This window comes from Schistocerca americana, chromosome 4 (assembly GCF_021461395.2).
Source record: "Schistocerca americana isolate TAMUIC-IGC-003095 chromosome 4, iqSchAmer2.1, whole genome shotgun sequence".
Taxonomy (NCBI): Eukaryota; Metazoa; Arthropoda; class Insecta; order Orthoptera; family Acrididae; genus Schistocerca; species Schistocerca americana.
This window is the reverse complement of record NC_060122.1, coordinates 384,734,860-384,759,236: the sequence shown is the minus strand read 5'-3', so window position 1 is coordinate 384,759,236 and position 24,377 is coordinate 384,734,860. Positions and strand designations below refer to the sequence as shown.

At 42.1% G+C, this 24,377-nt stretch overlaps 1 protein-coding gene across 1 annotated transcript in view; it reads right to left on the bottom strand.

The window, feature by feature from the left end:
* Nucleotides 1–24,377, bottom strand: part of LOC124613041 (methyl farnesoate epoxidase-like) — a 191,913-nt gene that overhangs the window by 58,672 nt on the left and 108,864 nt on the right. The window contains exon 4 of the mRNA XM_047141609.1: nt 11,513–11,700. Within this exon, the coding sequence (XP_046997565.1) occupies nt 11,513–11,700 (188 nt within the window). The remainder of the gene's footprint in view (nt 1–11,512; nt 11,701–24,377) is intronic.

Sequence of the window (24,377 nt, the reverse complement as noted above, 5' to 3'; positions counted from 1 at the left end):
TCACATATCTGTTAACCGCAAATTTGCGTTTCTTGAAGTTACTTTTACGCTTAGTTATTTTATTTGCGTATAAAAAGCAATAGAAGTTAGCTTACTACAGAAATAGCCGATAATCACACTACTTTCAACGAAAACTAATATCAGAAACAAAGAACTGATTTGTTTATTCGTAATGCCTACTTCTGAGACGTAGCAGTGGGCACAAAACAAAGCAATTCACAGCCTTCTAGACTGTGTAGTTCCAAAGATATGAATGCTCAACTGTGGCAGTATATGCGTAGCCGCGAAATTTGACAGCCATACCTCAACTTTCAAAATGTTATTTGAAGGTCCCACAATTGTCTGATTTTAATGTACTATATGCCAAAATGTTACGGAGTAGAAAGCAGAAAATGTCAAATTTCAACGAATTTCATGTACAATGCCCCCTTAATGCTTATTTCCCTCTGGACAGCAGGTAAGACGTTGAAGTGTGATGTGTGATCGGAAAACGGTTGGTCTATACTGATGAAAGAGCGAGGAATTTCTGGCGAAAAGTGAGCAGAAAGTACCATAGAAAAGAGCATCGACACAGACTGAAGTAGAGTATCATGTACCTACGAAAGACGTTTTTGGTCAAAATTGAGAACTAGGTGGTAGAACAGAAAAGCAATATCACAGGAGAATGTAGGAGTGACATATGATACAGGCGATCAGGATTTGTTGACACAAACTGGGCAGTTGTACTGCGACAGCACACATCCTGAGGAATGCACTGCGCTGCCTACAGAAGTAAAAGAAGATTCGCCAATGCAGGACGTGAATCTTCAACAAAAACAGTTCCAGACTGCCAGTTCGTACAGGAAAAGACAGCTGCTACAAAGAAGTAAATAATAAACACAGACCTGAACAGATCCGCGACAGAGTTATGAAAGCATAGAGAACGTTATGCAACTCACTAGACAGGAAGAACCGTTAATGCTTTCTACAGCGTTAAGACATCTAGTAAGTTATACATACAGAAGGGGAGAATATTGCTTTTCCAGTACCTGATTTCGTCGTTAGAATCCATCTCAGAGTGAACAATCTGCCAACGGAAGTGAAAACACTGGAGTAGTTACTTAAGCAGGTTTCTGCCAGAATAAACAAATCATTCTCTTTAGATAGTTGTACAAGCACTTTGTGATGACACATGGTCGTGTAGCATGGTATTACAGGCGAGTAGAGCAAGAACGTCGAATATATACACATCAGCCCTAATGGAGATAAAGATAGGACAGCTTGATGTCATGAGAAGTGTCAGCGTATTGCTGGAATCTGGGAGAGTGCCAGAAGAGATGCAGTCAGATCTATTGTGCTTCCAAGAACAGTACACGAAGGCAGGAAAGATACATAGTATGCCAATAACAGCCCAGATAGTCCCAGAAGGCAACGTGCTATGGCAGCGATAATAATATTTAACAAGGTCATAACAGTGACAAAAATATCACAGCACCGTTCAGAAAACGTAATCTGTGTGGAAATTTAACTAGAAGGGAGAGTTGCATCCTGGTTTCCACCTATTTTCAGTTTAGTGCTGAGATCGACGAGTATCTGCTAAGACTAAAGGATTTTAGTTACCTAGGACGAACTAAGTCACTTGTCTACTCCTTTGATTGCAAATGCGAAGTCAGTATTGTGGCATAGCAGCTTGACCGATGACCATGGATGACAACTAGAAGAAGCCATTATTGAGTTCAGCTTACAAGTGTTGAATGCAGCACACAATCGGCCAACCTACGAAAGGGAGGGTCGGGGCAAAGTCAAATACTGACGTCACTTTAGCAAATACGGCAGCCGTGTGATGCGCGAAACGCTGGAAGTTTGAGAATGGAATGATATCAGTTGATCACAATATCATACAATGTACCATCACTGAAAGGGAGATTCAAGACGGCACAGAAAACGTGCATGTAAGGCCCAAATACAACATCAAGGATGTTAATTGGAAAGAACTAAGGAGAGTGTTTCAGTGTCCGGGAAGTCCATCGCTGGACGATAATTTACGTATCAAAGAACAAGAAGTGGCAGTGGCTATACATAGAGTATTGAAAAGGAAAAAAATCTGAAAGGCCGGACGGGATCCCTGCTGATGCGATACGAGCCCTATGTGACCAATTAGGAAGTTGCTTGCGCGAACTGTACATCTACATCTACATCCATACTCCGCAAGCCACCTGACGGTGTGTGGCGGAGGGTACCTTGAGTACCTCTATCGGTTCTCCCTTCTATTCCAGTCTCGTATTGTTCGTGGAAAGAAGGATTGTCGGTATGCCTCTGTGTGGGCTCTAATCTCTCTGATTTTATCCTCATGGTCTCTTCGCGAGATATACGTAGGAGGGAGCAATATACTGCTTGACTCTTCGGTGAAGGTATGTTCTTGAAACTTTGACAAAAGCCCGTACCGAGCTACTGAGCGTCTCTCCTGCAGAGTCTTCCACTGGAGTTTATCTATCATCTCCGTAACGCTTTCGCGATTACTAAATGATCCTGTAACGAAGCGCGATGCTCTCCGTTGGATCTTCTCTATATCTTCTATCAACCCTATCTGGTACGGATCCCACACTGCTGAGCAGTATTCAAGCAGAAGCCGAACAGGAGTACTGTAACCTACTTCCTTTGTTTTCGGATTGCATTTCCTTAGGATTCTTCCAATGAATCTCAGTCTGGCATCTGCTTTACCGACGATCAACATTATATGATCATTCCATTTTAAATCACTCCTAATGCGTACTCCCAGATAATTTACGGTATTAACTGCTTCCAGTTGCTGACCTGCTATTTTGAAGCTAAATGATAAAGGATCTATCTTTCTGTGTATTCGCAGCACATTACACTTGTCTACATTGAGATTCAATTGCCATTCCCTGCACCATGCGTCAATTCGCTGCAGATCCTCCTGCATTTCAATACAATTTTCCATTGTTACAACCTCTCGATACACCACAGCATCTTCTGCAAAAAGCCTCAGTGAACTTCCGATGTCATCCACAAGGTCATTTATGTATATTGTGAATAGCAACGGTCCTATGACACTCCCCTGCGGCACACCTGAAATCACTGTTACTTCGGAGGACTTCTCTCGATTGAGAATGACATACTGCGTCCTATTATCTAGGAACTCCTCAATCCAATCACACAACTGGTCTGATAGTCCATATGCTCTTACTTTGTTCATTAAACGACTGTGGGGAACGGTATCGAACGCCTTGCGGAAGCCAAGAAACACGGCATCTACCTGTGAACCCGTGTCTATGGCCCTCTGAGACTCGAGGACGAATAGCGCGAGCTGGGTTTCACATGACCGTCTTTTTCGAAACCCATGCTGATTCCTACAGAGTGGATTTCTAGTCTCCAGAAAAGTCATTATACTCGAACACAATACGTGTTCCAAAATTCTACAACTGATCGACGTTAGAGATATAGGTCTATAGTTCTGCACATCTGCTCGACGTCGCTTCTTGAAAACGGGGATGACCTGTGCCCTTTTCCAATCCTTTGGAACGCTACGCTCTTCTTGAGACCTACGGTACACCGCTGAAAGAAGGGGGGCAAGTTCCTTCGCGTACTCTGTGTAAAATTGAACTGGTATCCCATCAGGTCCACAGGCCTTTCCTCTTTTGAGCGATTTTAATTGTTTCTCTATCCCTCTGTCGTCTATTTCGATATCTACCAATTTGTCATCTGTGCGACAATCTAGAGAAGGAACTACAGTGCAATCTTCCTCTGTGAAACAACTTTGGAAAAATACATTTAGTATTTCGGCCTTTAGTCTGTCATCCTCTGTTTCAGTACCATTTTGGTCACAGAGTGTCTGGACATTTTGTTTTGATCCACCTACCGCTTTGACATGAGACCAAAATTTCTTAGGATTTTCTGCCAAGTCAGTACATAGAACTTTACTTTCGAATTCATTGAACGCCTCTCGCATAGCCCTCCTCACACTACATTTCGCTTCGCGTAATTTTTGTTTGTCTGCAAGGCTTTGGCTATGTTTATGTTTGCTGTGAAGTTCCCTTTGCTTCCGCAGCAGTTTTCTAACTCGGTTGTTGTACCACGGTGGCTCTTTTCCATCTCTTGGGATCTTGCTTGGCACACACTCATCTAACATAACGCATTATGTACGACGGTTTTGAACTTTGTCCACTGATCCTCAACACTATCTGTACTTGAGACAAAACTTTTGTGTTGAGCCAACAGGTATCTGAAATCTGCTTTTTGTCACTTTTTCTAAACAGAAAAATCTTCCTACCCTTTTTAATATTCCTATTTACGGCTGAAATCATCGATGCCGTAACCGCTTTATGATCGCTGATTCCCTGTTCTGCGTTAACTTTTTCAAATAGTTCGGGTCTGTTTGTCACCAAAAGGTCTAATATGTTATCGCCACGAGTCGGTTCTCTGTTTAACTGCTCAAGGTAGTTTTCAGATAAAGCACTAAAAAAAATTTCACTGGATTCTTTGTCCCTGCCACCCGTTATGAACGTCTGAGTCTCCCAGTCTATATCCGGCAAATTAAAATCTCCACCCAGAACTATAACATGGTGGGGAAATCTACTCGAAATATTTTCCAAATTATCCTTCAGGTGCTCAGCCACAACAGCTGCTGAGCCAGGGGGCCTATAGAGACATCCAATTACCATGTCTGAGCCTGCTTTAACCGTGACCTTCAGCCAAATCATTTCACATTTCGGATCTCCGTCAATTTCCTTCGATACTATTGCACTTCTTATCGCTATAAACACGCCTCCCCCTTCACTGTCCAGCCTGTCTCTGCGGTATACATTCCAATCTGAGTTTAGGATTTCATTACTATTTACGTCTGGTTTCAGCCAACTTTCTGTCCCTAGTACGAGTGTCTCTTGCGAGGAAGGATCCTTGCACCGTGGAAGAACACTGAAGTGGTAATAATTAGTAACGAGCAAGATAGGGATACAATGATACCCAAATCCTACAGACCAATTTATCTTTTGTACGTTATCGGCAAGCTATTTGAAAAACTATTATGCAGAAGATTACAAGATCATAGACTGTTACTCGGGATGAGCCCTCACCAACACGGGTTTAGAAGAGGCATGTCAACTAAAGACTCAATTAATAAGGCTATTTCGCTTGTGACAGACAGTCATTCTCCGCACGCTCTAGCGATGATGACTGATATTACTGGCGTTTTCGATAACTTATGAAGGCTGTCTTTCTTTGTCGCATTACGGATTTTCAGTGTCCAGAATCGCTTACAACTTCCTGAAAGATTTTTACCAAGAGCGACATGCTTCTTTAACATGCCCAGGAAAGAAAATAACGAAGACAGGAACAAAAGGCTGTCCGCAGGGAATCAGTGTGAGGTCCAGAGCTTTGGGATGTGGCACCGGAGTCCATATTACGGAAGTTACATGACAACGGTAACATAAGTGGGCTTGTAGCATTTGCAGATGACGTGCTGTTCGTTGCAATTGGGGACTCCAGAAAAATTATAGAAGACCCACACACTTGAGGGCTGGGGTTGAAGTGTAAAATTGTCACTGGCGCCTCACAAAACAACGTAACTCCTACTGAAATGGAACCTAGTAGGAAACTGTAAATGAAAATGAAATGATGTAACGATTAGGAGGAGAACAGTAACTGGATATCTTGAGGTATTTCTGGACGAAGGTCGTAACTTGGCACATCATATAGAGGAAGCAGGCAGAAAGGGTACAAACTTCATGAATAAAATTATACCCATTGAATATAGGTAACTTCGGCTTACCTTGAAAACAATGAGTGTACTACCAACGTGTATTAGCATCAGTTGTAGGATATGCTGTGAGCGTTTGAGCTCATAGATTGCAGCTAGAGAAGCCAGCCTCTTTAGTGAGAAGAGTTCAACGAGGAGTGCTACTAAGATTAAGGAGGCGTACTGCACTACCCCGAATAAAGCTTTGTTAGTAATTCTAGGGATTCGCCCACTGGACTTGGAAATTATGAAAAGGGGAGACTTTTAATGGTAATAGAAAAGAAATCGAATGGAAGTGTGATAGGTGCTCGGAACTGAGGCCATTTCTAAAAAGGCAACAAAAGATCGCACATTATAGCGGCAGCAAAATGAACGAGACATTTCATGCATAGGCAGGAAAACATACTAATTTCCCGCCAATATCAAGGAGAGATTAAAAACGTGATTTCTTGACCCGCCAAGTGCATTGAAACAATACCTGACTGACCGTGATGGCCCGTATGCCACTTATCCATATAAAGGCAGAAGATAGCAGCGCCTGCTGCCATGTGTGCCCATCAGAACACACATTGTGGGGCTGCACGCTCTATGAAGATGCGATGGGTAATGGACGTCAGCTATTAAGGACGTTGGAGCCCAAAGCAGCATTAATGAGTGAGTCGACGTGGCGCATCTTGGACGATACTGCAGCCGCCGTATCCAGAAAGGCCATGGAAGACTTCACGAGGCATTCACCCATAACTCAGCATGCTGCCATCCAGGCTACAATACTCTGCAGATGGAGGGAAGGTAACTGAGGTCGGCAACCACCGAATGAAATAGTGTCCCAAGAATCTACATCGTGTTGGTGCAAGTGATGACGGAAGTGTGGACTTGAAGATGTAACAGTGATGCATGGATTTATTCGATACGGTGGAAATACTGCCGATGTGCTGCTTGATGCCCAACGAATCCAGAAGACAATGGCTCTTGACCAGGGTAGTATGAGGGCAGATCCAATAGCGGAAATATCCATCTACAAGTTACATGCATCAAAATAAATGAATAAACAGGGAACAGATTCTGTAGTGCTTATAGTAGTATTAATAGTTGGGTATCTGGTTAAGGGCTTTATTATAGATTTGTAGTAGTAGAAGTACTTTAAAAATTAAATAGTAGAAGTAAATTGTTAATATATGTTTTATTACTGTCCAAGGATATATAATTTGTATGGCCGATTTTAGTTTCTCACATAATAGGTTGTAATTATGAGGAATAAATAAATAAATATGCTGATAGGCACAGCACACTTCGTGGTCCACAATGACCGTGTTGAAAATATCAGGTCGTTAAATTCGTGACGCGGTTGTGGGAAGACGGTTCGACGTAGGAAAAAAAAAACAACTAACATATTGGTGTGTGTACATATTACAGTACCACATATAAAAAATATCTGCAGTTATACCCATTGTATATAGGGTTGTCCAAAATAATGTTACCGCTGATATGGTACTACATAATTTTAAATTTTCTTTTGTTACTGACTAGAGGAGACCATCCGACTTACTTTGGAAAAGAGAAGAAAGGTAGTAATTGGGATAGAAATGTTCGGATCATCATGAGAAAAAAAGTTGCAGCAATGATTTCATAACTATCCTCCAAGACATATACAAGGTCGACTGCATGAAAAATTTGTGCACATCATGTCTGTGATCAATGACTGTAAAAGAAACAGTGGACGTCCAAGAAGTATTCTAATGGAAGATAACATCATAAATGTCAGGGAACAGTGGTTAGGAGCCCAGGAACGTCAAGTACCAGATTAGCATTGAAAACCGAAATTTCGAGGACAAATGTGTTAAGAATTTTCCGCTTCGATCTGGGAATGAAGCAGTACCACATTCAAAAGACACAGGCCCTATCTCACGCTGATAAAATTTCTCATTTACGAGCTGCAGAAATGTTGATAGATATGACACACGTAGACCCTAATGTTGGGTTCTTGCTGTCTGAGAAAGTCACATTTCATGTCAGCGCAAAGTGAATAAGCACAGTGGTCATTTGGAGTTCATACAGTCTCCATGAACTAAGAGAGCGCACTCGATCGTCTCCTAAAATTAACGTATGGTGCAGTACTTCGAAGTTTGGACTACTTGGTCTACTTTTTTTTTAATGATCAGACTATAATGGGAGATTCTTATATCGATGTGTTGCAGAATTTTGTGGTTGATAAGCTTCCCCACTCTCTCGTAGCATCAGGTTACTGTCAGCAAGATGGTGCACCATCATAATATTCCTTAAAGGTTCGACATTACCTGAATTGATGCTGCATTGGAAGAGGTGTATCTTTGACGTGGCCAAAACGGTTACCGGATTTGACTCCATGGGATTTTTGGCTGTGGGAAATGGTGAAAGAACGTGTGTATGCAACAAGACCTACTGACGATAACGACGGCAAAGAATGCACAACACGAGTTATCCGCTTATGGATATGTCTGAACGAGCTATGGCCTATACGGCGAAAGGATTTTTCATGTGCATTGGGAACGTAGGTGTACAGGTCTAAGAAGTGCACTAGCTTCATTTGGATATCTGAATTAAGCCCAATGGACTGATACCAATATTTCGCAGTTTTTTGGGTCTGTGTACATAGTGAGTGTTTTTGTATTAAAACAAATGAAAAAAATAAAAGTCAGTATCATATAAGTAATGACATCTTTTTGCACAGCCCCCTACACAACCTGATGATAAAGCAAACCACTCACAAGGCATTGTCAGATATCAGTATAACTTTGAATATGTACACACTATCGCCAGGTATGTAATGATTAGAGCTGCAAATATCTGTGACAGATAGCAACGCCACTACAGTGCATTAGTCTGTTCGTGTTTAGTGTTGTTGCGAGGCCTCGTAGTCTGTAAAAATGAGTTAACATCGTCATACAATGAGTGATCGTTGTGAAGGACACAGTGATGCTGCGTACCCATGTGAGACAGCGTTAGCCGGCCGGAGTGGCCGTGCGGTTCTAGGCGCTGCAGTCTGGAACCGGGCGACCGCTACGGTCGCAGGTTCGAAACCTGCCTCGGGCATGGATGTGTGTGATGTCCTTAGTTTAGTTAGGTTTAATTAGTTCTAAGTTCTAGGCGACTGATGACCTCAGACGTTAAGTCGCATAGTGCTCAGAGCCATTTGAACCATTTTTTTGAGACAGCGTTATCACCCTCTGACAGAATTTGAAAGGGGTCTCCATATCCTGATGTCAATGCATCTGCCTGCAAAGATGTTTTGACGGTGGGAAACGTGAAAGATTAGAGGCACCAATTGTACCATTCTCATCATTTTGCTGCCTACTAGTCTTACATTAAAATAAATCTGGGTTGAAATGGTTTCAAGTCTAACTAAAGGCTCCTGTAGCTGTATACGGATATTTTGCAGATTTTTAGAAGTGTACTATACTGACTGGAACATTGTGTGAGAAAGTGTAGAGATCTGAAAGGGCACTATTTAGATTTTTTCCTTAACTTACAAAATATTGTTTGTTACGGCGTAAAGTCAAGCGCCAACTCGCCAGTCGGGAACGACAAAGAAGAGAAGGCTGTGAGAAGAAGTCAACCAATCGCATGCTGACTGACTCCCTTCCATGACGACAACGCGACAGCAGTGGCCCTTATGTGAAGAATACATAAGCGCCACGACCGACTTGTCACCGCCAGTTCGATAGCGGTGTCAACGTTAGCGACATGGATAGCAGTTTCAAGATTAGCCACTTCGATAGCAGTTCAGGAACGACTTTTGTCAGTTAGAGATCAGCAGTCACTGCAAAGACTGACCATTTCGTATGTCGCCATTTGCTTGCGACACATCTGTGTAATTGCCGAAGTTAAGTTTTGTTATTTTCTTATTGCAATGGAACTCATTAATACGAGTTATTTGATCGTTTGTCTAGCGAACCGAGTAGACAGGACTCCTAGACAGAACAAGACTGACGATGAGGCTGGACGAAAGACTATTTTTCATTGTGAGGCTGAGAAACTTTTCTCCTTAACCCTAGCGGTACCAAAGCATTTTCCATAATGCACATTAGCAAACGAAAAAGCGAACTTTTTTTTAAATAGAGGTCGACATATGGTAACAACATACTTTTTAATGAAGTACTAATATGTAGGCAGAGTCCAGAACCTGAATATATCGTTTAGCACACTCTTAGCAGTATCAAGACACTTCCAATATAATGTACTATCGAATGTACAATGACCACAGCAAAAAATGTTAGTTGCAAATTTCGTGAACTGTTGTTGACTTTTACTCAGAACATACTTATTAAAGAAATACTGATGTGTAATTAATATACTGAACCTGAAAATATTGAATAATAAATTCAGTTGGGAAAATGACGTTTACTACACTACTGGCCATTAAAACTGCTACACCATCAATATGACGTGCTACAGACGCGAAATTTAACCGACAGGAAGAAGATGCTGTGATATGCAAATGATTAGCTTTTCAGAGCATTCACACAAGGCTGGCGCCAGTGGCGACGCCTACAACGTGCTGACATGAGGAAAGTTTCGAACCGATTTCTCATACAGAAATAGCAGTTGACCGGCGTTGCCTGGTGAAACGTTGTTGTGATGCCTCGTGTAAGGAGGAGAAATGCGTACCATCACGTTTCCGACTTTGATGAAGGTCGGATTGTAGCCTATCGTATTGCGGTTTATCGTATCGCAATATTGCTGCTCGCGTTGGTCGAGATCTAACGACTGTTAGCAGAATATGGAATCGGTGGGTTCAGGAGGGTAATACGGAACGCCGTGCTGGATCCCAACGGCCTCGTATCACTAGCAGTCGAGATGACAGGCATCTTATCCGCATGGCTGTAACGGATCGTGCAGCCACTTCTCGATCCCTGAGTCAACAGATGGGGACGTTTTGCAAGACAACGACCATCTGCACGAACAGTTCGACAACGTTTGCAGCAGCATGGACTATCAGCTCGGAGACCATGGCTGCGGTTACCCTTGACGCTGCATCACAGACAGGAGCGCATGCGATGGTGTACTCAACGACGAACCTGGGTGCACGAATGGCAAAACGTTATTTTTTCGGATGAATCCAGGTTCTGTTTACAGCATCATGATGGTAGCATCCGTGTGAAAGCACATTGGAAGCGTGTATTCGTCATCGCCATACTGGCGTATCATCCGGCGTGATGGTATGGGGTGCCGTTGGTTACACGTGTCGATCACCTCTTGTTCGCATAGACGGCACTTTGAACAGTGGATGTTACATTTCAGATGTGTTACGACCCATGGCTCTACCCTTCATTCGATCCCTGCGGAACCCTACGTTGCAGCAGGATAATGCTGACAGCAAACAAGCTCTGTTTGACTCAATGCCCAGGCGTATCAAGGCCGTTATTACGGCCAGAGGTGGTTGTTCCGGGTACTGATTTCTCAGGATCTATGCACCCAAATTGCGTGAAAATGTATTCACATGTCAATTCTAGTATAATATATTTGTCCAATGAATACCCGTGTATCATCTGCATTTCTTCTTGGTGTAGCAATTTAATGCCCAGTAGTGTACTTAACTTAAATTTTTAGGTTAAGCTTAACTGAAAATTTTAAAACGTTCCTGAAATCTGGCAGAAGAATACATTTAAAACGATAAATATTGTCTAAAAATATAAAAAAACTGTCTAGACTAAAATATTTTCAAAAGGTGGTACTGCAAGGGTTAAACAAGTAATGCAGGCGCGCACTTAAGTTCAATGAGTCTTGATTAGTAGTGCTTACTAAAAAGTAGGTGCGCGCCATCTCGTTGAACCTGATGATCGCGTTGTAGCCAGTTGCCTCAGGCTGGATGAAGCGCAACCACGGCATGGCGCTGAGTTTGCCTCCAGCCATGTCGAAGGATCGTGATCGCGTGTTTATCAGGTCTAGCAGCGTCTGTAGGCGCCGATCGTCGCGCGGGAAGCGGTACCCTGAACAGTGCAACGGCCAAATCTCAGTCTACCGTGCTGTCAGTATTGCTAGCAATACTTATACTATATTCATACCTTGTTTGCAGCTTTGAAAATGTGTTCCTTTCATGCTCTTCACCACATACTTTAATATGTCATTTTCTAGCCTTAGGCGGTGTATCTTACTTATCAGTAAGTTATCGAGGTAGACAATTCTGATATGGCTCCCTGTTTTAGACAGTAAACGCCAAACTGCAAATTTATTGGTCTACGTTCATGGGTGTCCGCAGGGAATTAATCTACAGAGGCCAAGATTCTAAAATTGTTCTTCTTTTATGTAACTCATTAAGTTTGTTTGAGAACAGGTCATGCACGAATAACTAAGTTTGGAAGAAAACACACACAGTCTAGTATCTATACGTTTAATAGTTATTCAGTCAATATTTTTTGAAGATGGATTGTACTTAAGTCTAAAATATAAGAATATTTCATTAGCACTTTCTAAGTACATCATCTTGTGTTATTAATATACCGGGTGATCAAAAAGTCAGTATAAAATTGAAAACTTAATAAACCACGGAATAATGTAGATAGAGAGGTAAAAATTGACACACATGCTTGGAATGACATGGGGTTTTATTAGAACCACCCCATATTGCTAGACGCGTCAAAGATCTCATGCGCGCGTCGTTTGGTGGTGATCGTGTGCTCAGCCGCCACTTTCGTCATGCTTGGCCTCCCAGGTCCCCAGATCTCAGTCCGTGCGATTATTGGCTTTGGGGTTACCTGAAGTCGCAAGTGTATCGTGATCGACCGACATCTCTAGGGATGCTGAAAGACAACATCCGACGCCAATGCCTCACCATAACTCCGGACATGCTTTACAGTGCTGTTCACAACACTATTCCTCGACTACAGCTATTGTTGAGGAATGATGGTGGACATATTGAGCATTTCCTGTAAAGAACATCATCTTTGGTTTGTCCTACTTTGTTATGCTAATTATTGCTATTCTGATCAGATAAAGCGCCATCTGTCGGACATTTTTGGAACTTTTGTATTTTTTTGGTTCTAATAAAAACCCATGTCATTCCAAGCATGTGTGTCAATTTGTACCTCTCTATCTACATTATTCCGTAATTTATTCAGTTTTCAATTTTATACTGACTTTTTGGTCACCTGGTAGATATGGTCTCACATTTTTTATTTGATGATCAGCAGTTACATATCCAACGGGTTAGAAAATTAAAGTAAGAAAGCACAGAAAAGTTGCTTTTATCCACACACCGGCAATGACAGATTAACACTCAAAATTAAAAATATGAAACTGAAAAAAAACTGATTCCTTTTACTGATCACAGACTCAGATGATTCAGCTGCTGAACAGTTCAAAGAAAACTTGTGTATCATATTAAATAGGTACCCTACTCATACCCTCGAAAAAATGGTTCTGAGCAGTATGGGACTTAACATCTAAGGTCATCAGTCCCATGGAGCTTAGAACTACTTAAACCTAACTAACCTAAGGACATCACACACATCCATGCCCGAGGCAGGATTCGAACCTGCGACCATAGCGGCTGCGCGGTACAGGATTCGACACTTCGATCGCTGCGGTCGCGCGGTTCCAAACTGAAGCGCCTAGAACCGCTCAGCTACACCGGCCGGCACTCATACCCTCGATATGTTGGCGAAAATACATGTTCACAGCCGATAGTAGGTATTAAACATCGTTAGCAACAGTACCAAACACTTTCTCCGAAAATTTTTTTGAGCTGTTGGTTCGGGATCTCACTCGAAGAGGAAATGTTTTCGAAAACATACTTTACCTCTTAGTAAAAAATAATCCTGAGCAAGTAGGGACAATCATGACGGATACAGGACTAGTGACCACCAAAATAGCCCCATAGTTAACAAGACGAACCATCACAACGTCCACATCCACCAAAAATTAACGCAAAATATATCTGTTTTAAAAAGCAGATAAAAATTTGCTTGATGCCTTCCTAAGGGACAGTCTTCACTCTTTCACAACTAACTATGTAAGTTTAGACCAGATGTGGCTTCAACCGGAAGAAATAAATGTTCAAATGTGTGTGAATTCCTAAGGGACCAAACTGCTGAGGTCATCGATCCATAGACTGACACACTACGTAAACTAACTTATGCTAAGAGCAGCACACACACACATGCGCGAGGGAGGACTCGAACCTCCGGCACGAGTGGCCGCGCAATCCGTGACATGGCGCCTCAAACCACGCAGCCACTCCGCGCGGCTCGAAAGAAATAGTATCGGCTGCCGAATACATTAAAAAAAGATGTTACAGATCCCCCATGGTGCACAAAACAGGTCAGAATACTGCTGTAAAAGCAACTGAAAAAGCAATTTAAATAAAAAAAATTAAAAAAACAGAATATCTCCTAGACTGCGGATGTTTCATTGATGCTCGAAACTCAGCGCGAAGTTCAATGAAAGATGCTTTTAATAGCTTCCACAACGAAACTCTGCCTGGAAATCTGACAGAGAATCCAAAGAGATTCTGCCCGCATATAAAGTACACCAGCGCCAAGACACAATCAGTAGGCTACTTTCACTGCACGACCCCAATGGTAATATTACCGATGACAGCGCCACTAAAGCGGAGTTCTTAAACACAGTTTTCCGAAATTCCTTCACCAAGGAAGATGAAGTGAATATTCCAGAATTCTAATCAAGAATAGCTGTCAACATGAAGAACTTACATCTACTAGGTTACTCTGCAATTCACACTTAAGTACCTGGCAGAGGGTTCATCGAACCATTTTCATACTACTTCTCTACCATTACACTCTCAAATGGCGCGTGGGAACAAGGAACACCTAAATCTTTCCGATCGAGCTCTGATTTCTCTTATTTTATTATGATGATCATTTCTCCCTACGTAGGTGGGTGTCAACAAAATATTTTCGCATTCGGAAGAAAAAGTTGGTGATTGAAATTTCGTAAATAGATCTCGCCGCAAAGAAAAACGCCTTTGTTTCAGTGACAGCCACCCCAACACGCGTATCACACTAGTGACACTCTCATCCCTATAGCGAAATAGCAAGAAATGAGCAGCCTTTCTTTGCACTTTTTCGATGTCCTCCGTCAATCCTACGTGGTAAGGATGCCATACCTCACAGCAATATTCCAGCAGAGGACGCACAAGTGTAATGTAGGATGTCTCTTTAATGGGTTTCTCGCAGCTTCTAAGTGTTCTACCAACAAAGCGCAATCTTTGTTTCGCCTTCCTCAAAATATTGTCTGTGTGGTCTTTCCAGTTTAAGTCGCTCGTAATTGTAATTCCTGCGTATTTAGTAGAACTGACAGCCCTTAGATTTATGCGATTTATCGTATACCCAAAATGTATCGGATTTCTTTTAGTACCCATGTGGATGACCTAGCGCTTTTCTTTGTTTAGTGCCAAATGCCACACTTTTCGCACCACACAGAAATTCTCTCTAGGTCATTTTGTAATTGGAATTGGTCGTCTGATAATTTTAATAGACCGTAAATTACAGCATCATCTGCAAAAAATCTAAGGGGGCTGCTCAGATTACACCTAGATCATTTATGTAAATCAGGAACAGCAGAGGGCCTGTGACACTACCTTGCGGAACGCCAGATATCACTTCTGTTCTACTCGATGATTTACCGTCATCACTACGAACTGTGACCTCTCTGAGAGGAAATCACGAATCCAGTCACAAAACTGAGACTATACTCAATATGCACGCAATTTGATTAATAGTCGCTTGTGATGAACGGTATCAAAATCCTTCTGGAAATTTAGGATTATGAAATAGATCTGAGATCCCTCGTCGATAGTATTCATTACTTCATGGGAATAAAGAACTAGCTGTGTTGCACAAGAACGATATTTTTTGAATCCGTGTTGGTTATGTATCAATAAGTCTTTTTCTTCAAGGTGATTCATAGTGTTCGAGTACAGTATATGCTCCAAAATCCTACTGCAAATTGAGGTCAGCGATGTGGGCCTGTAATGCGGTGGGTTACTCCTATGTCCCTTCTTGAATATTGGTATGACCTGTGCTACTTTCCAGTCTTTATGAACAGACCTTTCGTCAAGTGAGCGGTTGTATATGATTGCTAAGAAAGGCGCTATTGTGTCTGCATACTCTGTTAGGTACTTAAATGTGGATTACAGAGTAGCCACTTAGAAGTAGGTTGCACATTTAAGGACAGTGTTCAGATGCAATGGATACTTGAGCCGGAAAACTGAGAGGGCATTCTCAGTCAAAACAAGAACTGGAAAGTGGATGAAGAGGAGAATGTGTCAGCAAAGTCCCTAGCTTTTCTTCCTTCACTGGAAAAATTTCGTTCAAAATAGTCAAAGTTCTTAGCAATTTTCAGGTGAAGGTGTTTTTCCGCTCATCATCTAAGATTTCGGACCTGTTAGGATCAGTGAAGAATAATTTGTTATTGCGGAAGACAGTAATTTACAAAATACCTTGCCAGTGTACTGTGGCGTATATAGGACAAACAACACGCACAATGGAAGAACGTCAGACAGAACATAAGCGTTGCTCTCGCCTTCTGCAACTCAACAAGTCTGCAAATGCGGAACATTGTATCTCCAACGCACATTCAATGGACTATGGCAAAACATTATTTTTGGCCATAGAAACATATTTTTGGGGCTCCATTATTAAAGAATCCGTTGAAATACGCATCCCGGAAAATCTAATGAACCGTGTCAGCGGCTACTAGCTGGATAATGCGTGAAATCCCATCATCTCAGAGACTGTTTCCGACAAAGACGCCAGAATTTTCCGATGACTGCCGCTGGCGACAACGCTGAAGACAGCTGATATTTGCAGTTGCACCACCGAGGGCGCTGCCGCCGAGAGGTATGGACCATCTGCCACCGTGACTCTAACGCATGCGCGCCTAAATACTCTCAGCGCGCTATACAGGGTGGTCCATTGATAGTGACTGGGCCAAATATCTCACGAAATAAGCATCAAACGAAAAAACTACAAAGAACGAAACTCGTCTGCCTTGAAGAGGGAAACCAGATGGTGCTATGGTTGGCCCGCTAGTTGGCGCTGCCATAGGTCAAAGGGATATAAACTGCGTTTTTTTAAAAATAGGAACCCCCATTTTTTACTACTAATTCGTCTATTACGTAAAGAAATATGAATATTTTAGTTGAACCACTTTTTTCGCTTTGTGATTGATGGCGCTGTAATAGTCACAAACGTATAAGTACGTGGTAGCACGTAACACTCTGCCAGTGCGGACGGTATTTGTTTCGTGATACATTACCTGTGTTAAAATGGACCGTTTACCAATTGCGGAAAAGGTCGATATCGTGTTGATGTATGGCTGTTGTGGTTAAAATGCCCAACGGGTGTGTGCTGTGTATGCTGCTCGGTATCCTGGACGACAACATCCAAGTGTCCGGACCGTTCGCCGGATAGTTACGTTATTTAAGGAAACAGAAAGTGTTCAGCCACATGTGAAACGTCAACCAGGACCTGCAAGTAGGTGATGCCCAAGTAGGTGTTTTAGCTGCTGTCGCGGCTAATCCGCACAGTAGCAGACAAATTGCGCGAGAATCGGGAATCTCAAAAATGTCGGTGTTGAGAATGCTACATCAACATCGACTGCACCCGTACCATAATTCTATGCTCCAGGAATTGCATGGCGACGACTTTGAACGTCGTGTACAGTTTTGCCACTGGGCACAAGAGAAATTACGGGACGATGACAGATTTTTTGCACGCGTTCTATTTAGTGACGAAGCGTCATTCACCAACAGCGGTAACGTAAACCGGCATAATATGTACTGTTGGGCAACGGAAAATCCACGATGACTGCGACAAGTGGACCATCAGCGACCTTGGTGGGTTAATGTATGGTGCGTCATTATGGGAGGAAGGATAATTTTATCGATGGCAATCTAAATTTGCAATGTATGCTGATTTCCTACGTAATGTTCTACCGATGTTACTTCAAGATGTTTCACTGCATGGCAGAATGGCGATGTACTTCCAACATGATGGATGACCGGCACATAGCTCGCGTGCGGTTGATGCGGTATTGAATAGCATATTTCATGACAGGTGGATTGCTCGTCGAAGCATGTGACGTCCCCGGATTTCTTTCTGTGGGGAAAGTTGAAGGATATTTGCTATCGTGATCCACCGGCAACACCTGACAACATGCGTCAGCGCATTGTCAATGCATGCGCGAACATTACGGAAGGCGAACTACCCGCTGTTGAGAGGAATGTCGTTACACGAATTGCCAAATGCATTGAGGTTGACGGACATCATTTTGAGCATTTATTGCATTAATGTGGTACTTACAGGTAATCACGCTGTAACAGCATGCGTTCTCAGAAACGGTAAGTTCACAAAGGTACATGTATCACATTGGAACAACCGAAATAAAATGTTCAAATGTACCTACATTCTGTATTTTAATTTAAAAAACCAACCGGTTACCAACTGTTCGTCTAAAATTGAGCCATATGTTTGTGACTATAACAGCGCCATCTATCACAAAGCGAAAAGTGGTCCAACTAAAACATTCATATTTCTTTACGTACAACACGAATATGTAATAATGGGGGTTCCTATTTAAAAAAGACGCAGTTGATATCCGTTTGACCAATGGCAGCGCCATTTAGCGGGCCAACCATAGCGCCATCTGGTTTCCCCCTTCAAGCTAGACAACTTTCGTTCTTTGTAGTTTTTTCGTTTGACGCTTATTTCGTGAGATATTTGGACCGGTCACGATCAATGAAGCACCCTAATCACATTCACGCAGTTATTTACTTGGTAAGAAGTCTTCACGTAATTTATGCGACTAGAAAAGCACAGAGAACCTTTAAATTTCGTTACAGTAAAGCGCGTGGTGAAGTCGTACTACGACACAGCGTTAATTTTACTATTAATTATTGAATCTAACGGGAGTATTGCAGGAAAGTTGGGGTTTTAGGCGGAGAAAAATCAAAATGTATCAGAAAAACGGGAAAATTAAATGAATAACAAATACGTAACGGTCGCATAAAATGTGGAGAAACCGACACACTAAATTCTAAGAGAAAAGGCAGTACACGACAAACGAATATCTACAAAAAGTGAAGAATATTGGAATCTATAACTAGAATTAACTTATGTAGGTAAATTCCAGTTAGTTTCCAGCTGCTTCATGATCCATATGTAAATTATTTTTGCGGTTGTAATCACTGAAACGTAATAGCATTTCTACATTTGTGATTGCTCTCTAAAACTACTGTGGTGTATAAGAAAAATTGGTGACTGTAATTAGAACTGACGTATATAGGTCAATTCTAGTTACCGACTCCAATATTAGCAACTTTTTGGCAGTAGTTCCGATAGCAATTAAAAGTGCAGAAATCATATTAGCCTACATTCTAGTGCACAAACATGTTGAAAAAGATCTAATTAATGCATCATCGAATCACTGGTATTGGTAATCAGAACTGTTCAATTCTAGTTACCGTTTCCAACTATTCGATTTTTCATAATTTTGGACATTTTTGCAGTAAATCTGTGAACTATGTAGGATTTATTGATTTCTTATCGATCTCAGAACTACTATGAAAAACTAATAAACATTGTAGTTACAGCTTCCAAATTTTTCTTTTTCATATTAATGTAGAGAGTAATACTATATGTAGAAATCCTGTAATAATTTAGTGCGCACGCTTGTTGTTAAAACGATCAAAATAACGAACCGCGGAATGGTTGGAATTAACCTATGTCAGTTCAAGTTACCGATTCCAGTATTTGTTAGACCCTAATTGTCAATTTTCGGTACTTGTTTACTCATGCCGGCAGTAGTAGCCGTGCGGTTCTAGGCGCTACAGTCTGGAGCCGAGCGACCGTTACGGTCGCAGGTTCGAATCCTGCCTCGGGTATGGATGTGTGTGATGTCCTTAGGTTAGTTAGGTTTAATTAGTTCTAAGTTCTAGGCGACTGATGACCTCAGACGTTAAGTCGCGTAGTGCTCAGAGCCATTTGAACCATTCATAACATTATGGCTTCATCATACGCTATACTGCACTCGATTTAAAGGTTCTATGCTTTTCTTAATATCATAATGCGTTCTCGCTCCTCAAGCACGGAGTCCAGGGTTCGATTCCTGATGGGGTCAGGGATTTTCACCTGCCTCGAGATGACTGGGTGTTTTTGTCATCATTTCATCATCATTCATGAAAGTGGCGAGATTGGATTGAGCAAAGGTTGGGAATTTGTACGGGCGTTGATAACCTCGCAGTAGGGCGCCCCGCAAACCACACACCATCATCTTACTGGCATAAATAACGACAATAATTTATTTCAGACTTGTAGGTTCTCTGTGCTTTTCTTACTCGCATAAATAACGATAATTATTTCAGACATGTATACTTCTCTTTTTCTGTTCTTATTTATTTTCCTTACCTTTAATTCTTATCGGTATAATTTGTGGCTATGTAATTAATCACGTGAACTCCGTAATTTTATCGTATGCTACATTCGTTTGTTTACGAATATCATCAGTTGCTTTCAAAGATTGCCTCTATGCAGCGTCTCTGCCTTAGGTATGACGTCATCGCTCAAAGCAGAAGAGTGGAATCGGACACTAGAATTGACCCGATGTCTTGGCCAGCAAATGTGCTTGATGTGTAATCACTGGAACACACATCGGGCACTAGCTACGTGCCCGTGAACCACCAGCTCGTAATTTGCGCGAATTGCTTGATCCGTGCATAGATATCAGGTGCCACATACTTCTGGAATCATGTTAAGGATTTGTAGAATCCACGCCAAGCAGAATCTCGTTGTACTGTGTTTGAAAAGTGGAACAACACGCTATTAAACAGGTTGTTACAATGTTTTAGCTAAGCGGTGTATGTACAGATGCAGTGTAATGTGTCCCGTAAAATCAATATTGTTATTTATTGTGTAATGTTAATTCCATATCAATATGTAATTTGATTGTAATTTTGGGAGCTTTGGCCCCTTTTTACACCTCCATGTTCGGATCAATAGGGAAATTAATATCTGTGAATAATGTTACGAAGAGACAGCTGAGGAGCGATGGTGAGTTGTGTTGCGTTGCAACTACTAGTAAGTTGAATATTATGAGTGAAACGGACTGTCTTAGTTTGGGCCGGTGAGCTGTCTATAGTCTGGTTTGTATGCTCAAAACTGCATTCAGATTTGTGAGAGAGGCGAGCTGCTTACGTCTAATTTTGATGAAGTGAAAATAAACAGGCGGTCTACACATCTGAGTCGTCATTCGGCCAGCCGTCCACTGTTGTTTATGGAAATCTGCGTTCTTGATATTAACTCATCTCGATTGGCTTTGTTCCGTTCTGCTTTGAACCAATGAGGTTTTACTTATGCTGTATTCTAACGGATTAGCGATCAGCGAGACAACAGAATGTCGGCACCATAGACCTCACAGCAATCATCTCAGGTAGGAAACTGCCGAACGCACATCTCTGCAATCACGCTTGCGACTGTCAATCGACAGTTCATTGTCGCAGATCATCAGTACAAATAAATTCTTGTAGACAAATATTAGCATGTGTGTTACATAGATTCAAGTGACTTTTCAATTTACCTTTTAACAGTTCTCTTTCAGGAACACCTCAAATTAAAGTTACATTTGTGCCGTTAACCTGTTAAGGCCAATTTCAACGACAGAACTTTACGTAGGCTAGGTGTCGCGTAATAAAGTGTGTTGTTTAACGATATTTTGAAGACACTAGAGACACAAAATGAACTGTTTTGCTCTATTGATGCTGTGAACGCACATTATTAAAGAAACAATAGAAGCATCAGTGAAAACGACTTAAAGTCGAAGCTCATTTCAAGCCAAGTCAACATTTAGTTTTCAGTGCTGACATTAACTTTATTCCAAACAAGCATCATTTAGTTGTTTGATGATTGCAGTGCTAAATAATTAAAGTTTCCCACTAAGAACCTGCTGAATTTTAACAGATCTAAATTGCTTTAAATAAGAAGCCAATACGAATCAAATTCACCAGTTTTGTGAAAGACGTTTTCGTATAACGAAGTTGACCGCCTATCATATATCCATTTTCAATAGCAAACAGTAATCCAGAGGTTTTTATTGTTACAACAACTTTTGCTGAATAATATTTGTAGATATTTTATTTGTTTATGTCTCATTTACATGTATTTATTTTGTATGTGACTGAAGTGTGCTTATGTCTCGTATCTGCGATCTCAATCAATCTTTCTTAGAGATAGACGCAACCTACCAGACAATTTATCAGATTTACATTAGTTCACGATGGAAACAGACTAGTTAGGGTTCGATTAAACGGACTAATGTGTGGCGGTTTTATCCCAACAGTTTACGAGGTGTTTTGGTGGACGTTGTGATACAGAATCTTTATATGTTACGAGCACTAAAGCATTTCAAAATTTAGAAGCAAAATGACAAGGTGCGTATTGACTTGCAGGACACTGTCTAAATCACTACACAACATGTAAACGAATGAAAGCCCCTGCAATGTATCCATAAATAGTCTTAACCGAACAGCAGTAGTACACTAGAGGCCATTAAAATTGCTACACCAGGAAGATGACGTGCTACAGACGCGAAATTTAACCGACAAGAAGAAGATGCTGTGATATGCAAATGATTAGCTTTTCAGAGCATTCACACAAGGTTGGCGCCGGTGGGGACACCTACAACGACATGAGGAACGTCACCAATCGATTTCTCATACACAAACAGCAGTTGACCGGCGTTGCCTGGTGAAACGTTGTTGTGATGCCTCGTGTAAGGAGGAGAAATGCGTACCATCACGTTTCCGACTTTGATGAAGGTCGGATTGTAGGCTATCGCGAGTGCGGTTTATCGTATCGCAACATTGCTGCTCGCGTTGGTCGAGATCTAATGACTGTTAGCAGAATATGGAATCGGAGGGTCCAGGAGGGTAATACGGAACGCCGTGCTGGATCCCAACGGCCTCGTATCACTAGCAGTCGAGATGACAGGCATCTTATCCGCATGGCTGTAACGGATCGTGCAGCCACGTCTCGATCCCTGAGTCAACAGATGGGGACGTTTGCAAGACAACGATCATCTGCACGAACAGTTCGACAACGTTTGCAGCAGCATGGACTATCAGCTCGGAGACCATGGCTGCGGTTACCCTTGACGCTGCATCACAGACAGGAGCGCATGCGATGGTGTACTCAACGACGAACCTGGGTGCACGAATGACAAAACGTTATTTTTTCGGATGAATTCAGGTTCTGTTTATAGCATCATGATGGTCTCATCCGTGTTTGGCGACATCGTGGTGAACGCACATTGGAAGCGTGTATTCGTCATCGCCATACTGGCGTATCACCCGGCGTGATGGTATGGGGTGCCATTGGTTACACGTCTCGAACACCTCTTGTTCGCATTGACGGCACTTTGAACAGTGGACGTTACATTTCAGATGTGTTACGACCCATGGCTCTACCCTTCATTCGATCCCTGTGAAACCCTACATTTCAGCAGGATAATGCACGACCGCATTTGCAGGTCCTGTACAGGCCTTTCTGGATACAGAAAATGTTCGACTGCTATCATGGCCAGCCATTCTCCAGATCTCTCACCAATCGAAAACGTCTGGTCAATGGTGGCCGAGCAACTGGCTCGTCACAATACGCCAATCACTACTCTTGATGAACTGTGGTAACGTGTTGAAGCTGCATGGGCAGCTTTACCTGTACACACCATCCAAGCTCTGTTTGTCTCAATGCCCAGGCGTATCAAGGATCTATGCACCCAAATTGCGTGAAAATATAATCACATGTCAGTTCTAGTATAATATATTTGTACAATGAATATCCGTTCATCATCTACATTTCTTCTTGGTGTAGCAATTTTAATGGCCAGTAGTGTAAATCGAAATAAGTCAAAGTAAAGAAGTTACCACAGTTTTAGCCAACACTCCCCCCCCCCTCCCTCTCTCTCTCTCTCTCTCTCTCTCTCTACCCTCAACGTTTGCAGGTGCTTCTGTCGAGGTTTCAACCCTCAATTATGTTTTTCGTTTCTCCTCTGACAGCGATTTAAGTATGTGGAAAATATCAAATGGCAGCTTGTTTCGAAGTGCACGTTAAGCTCTAGGTCTCCCTATAATTGGCTGGGTAAGACAGTTCCGAAGTTGGAGGAATGCAACGGCATACATAACTGTATAGTTCATATTTACGCTTTACGCCACCATTAGCGCCGTTGTTTGGAATGGATAGGGACTGTGAATGCGGTATTTCAATGCGAGCTGAGTTGGGAGTCCTTTCGCTCACAGCTCGGGCGGTGCTGGCCTGATACTGTTGCCAATGGGCATCGCTGTGAGCAGGCGGACGTGGGGATATAAAAGGTGCGTTGGCCAAGGTACGACAGCGAATTGTGGCAGCAACAGGAACCCCCGCACCGAAAAGAACGACCTTTTCGCGAAAGCGCAGTTTGAGCTGCGAACGCTGTCGTAGCACCTGAGTGCCGCGACTGGAGCCGTTCTACTGAGGTGTTCTTGCTAGTGTTGTCATGTGCGGTCTGTGCAAAGAAAACTGCAATGAGACGCTCGCAGGAAGTAATACTCTGTGAGGTAATCTCTGAGCAGAAGTGTCTTTAGATTTAAAGCGTCATTAGTACAAGGACGCTTTGTTCG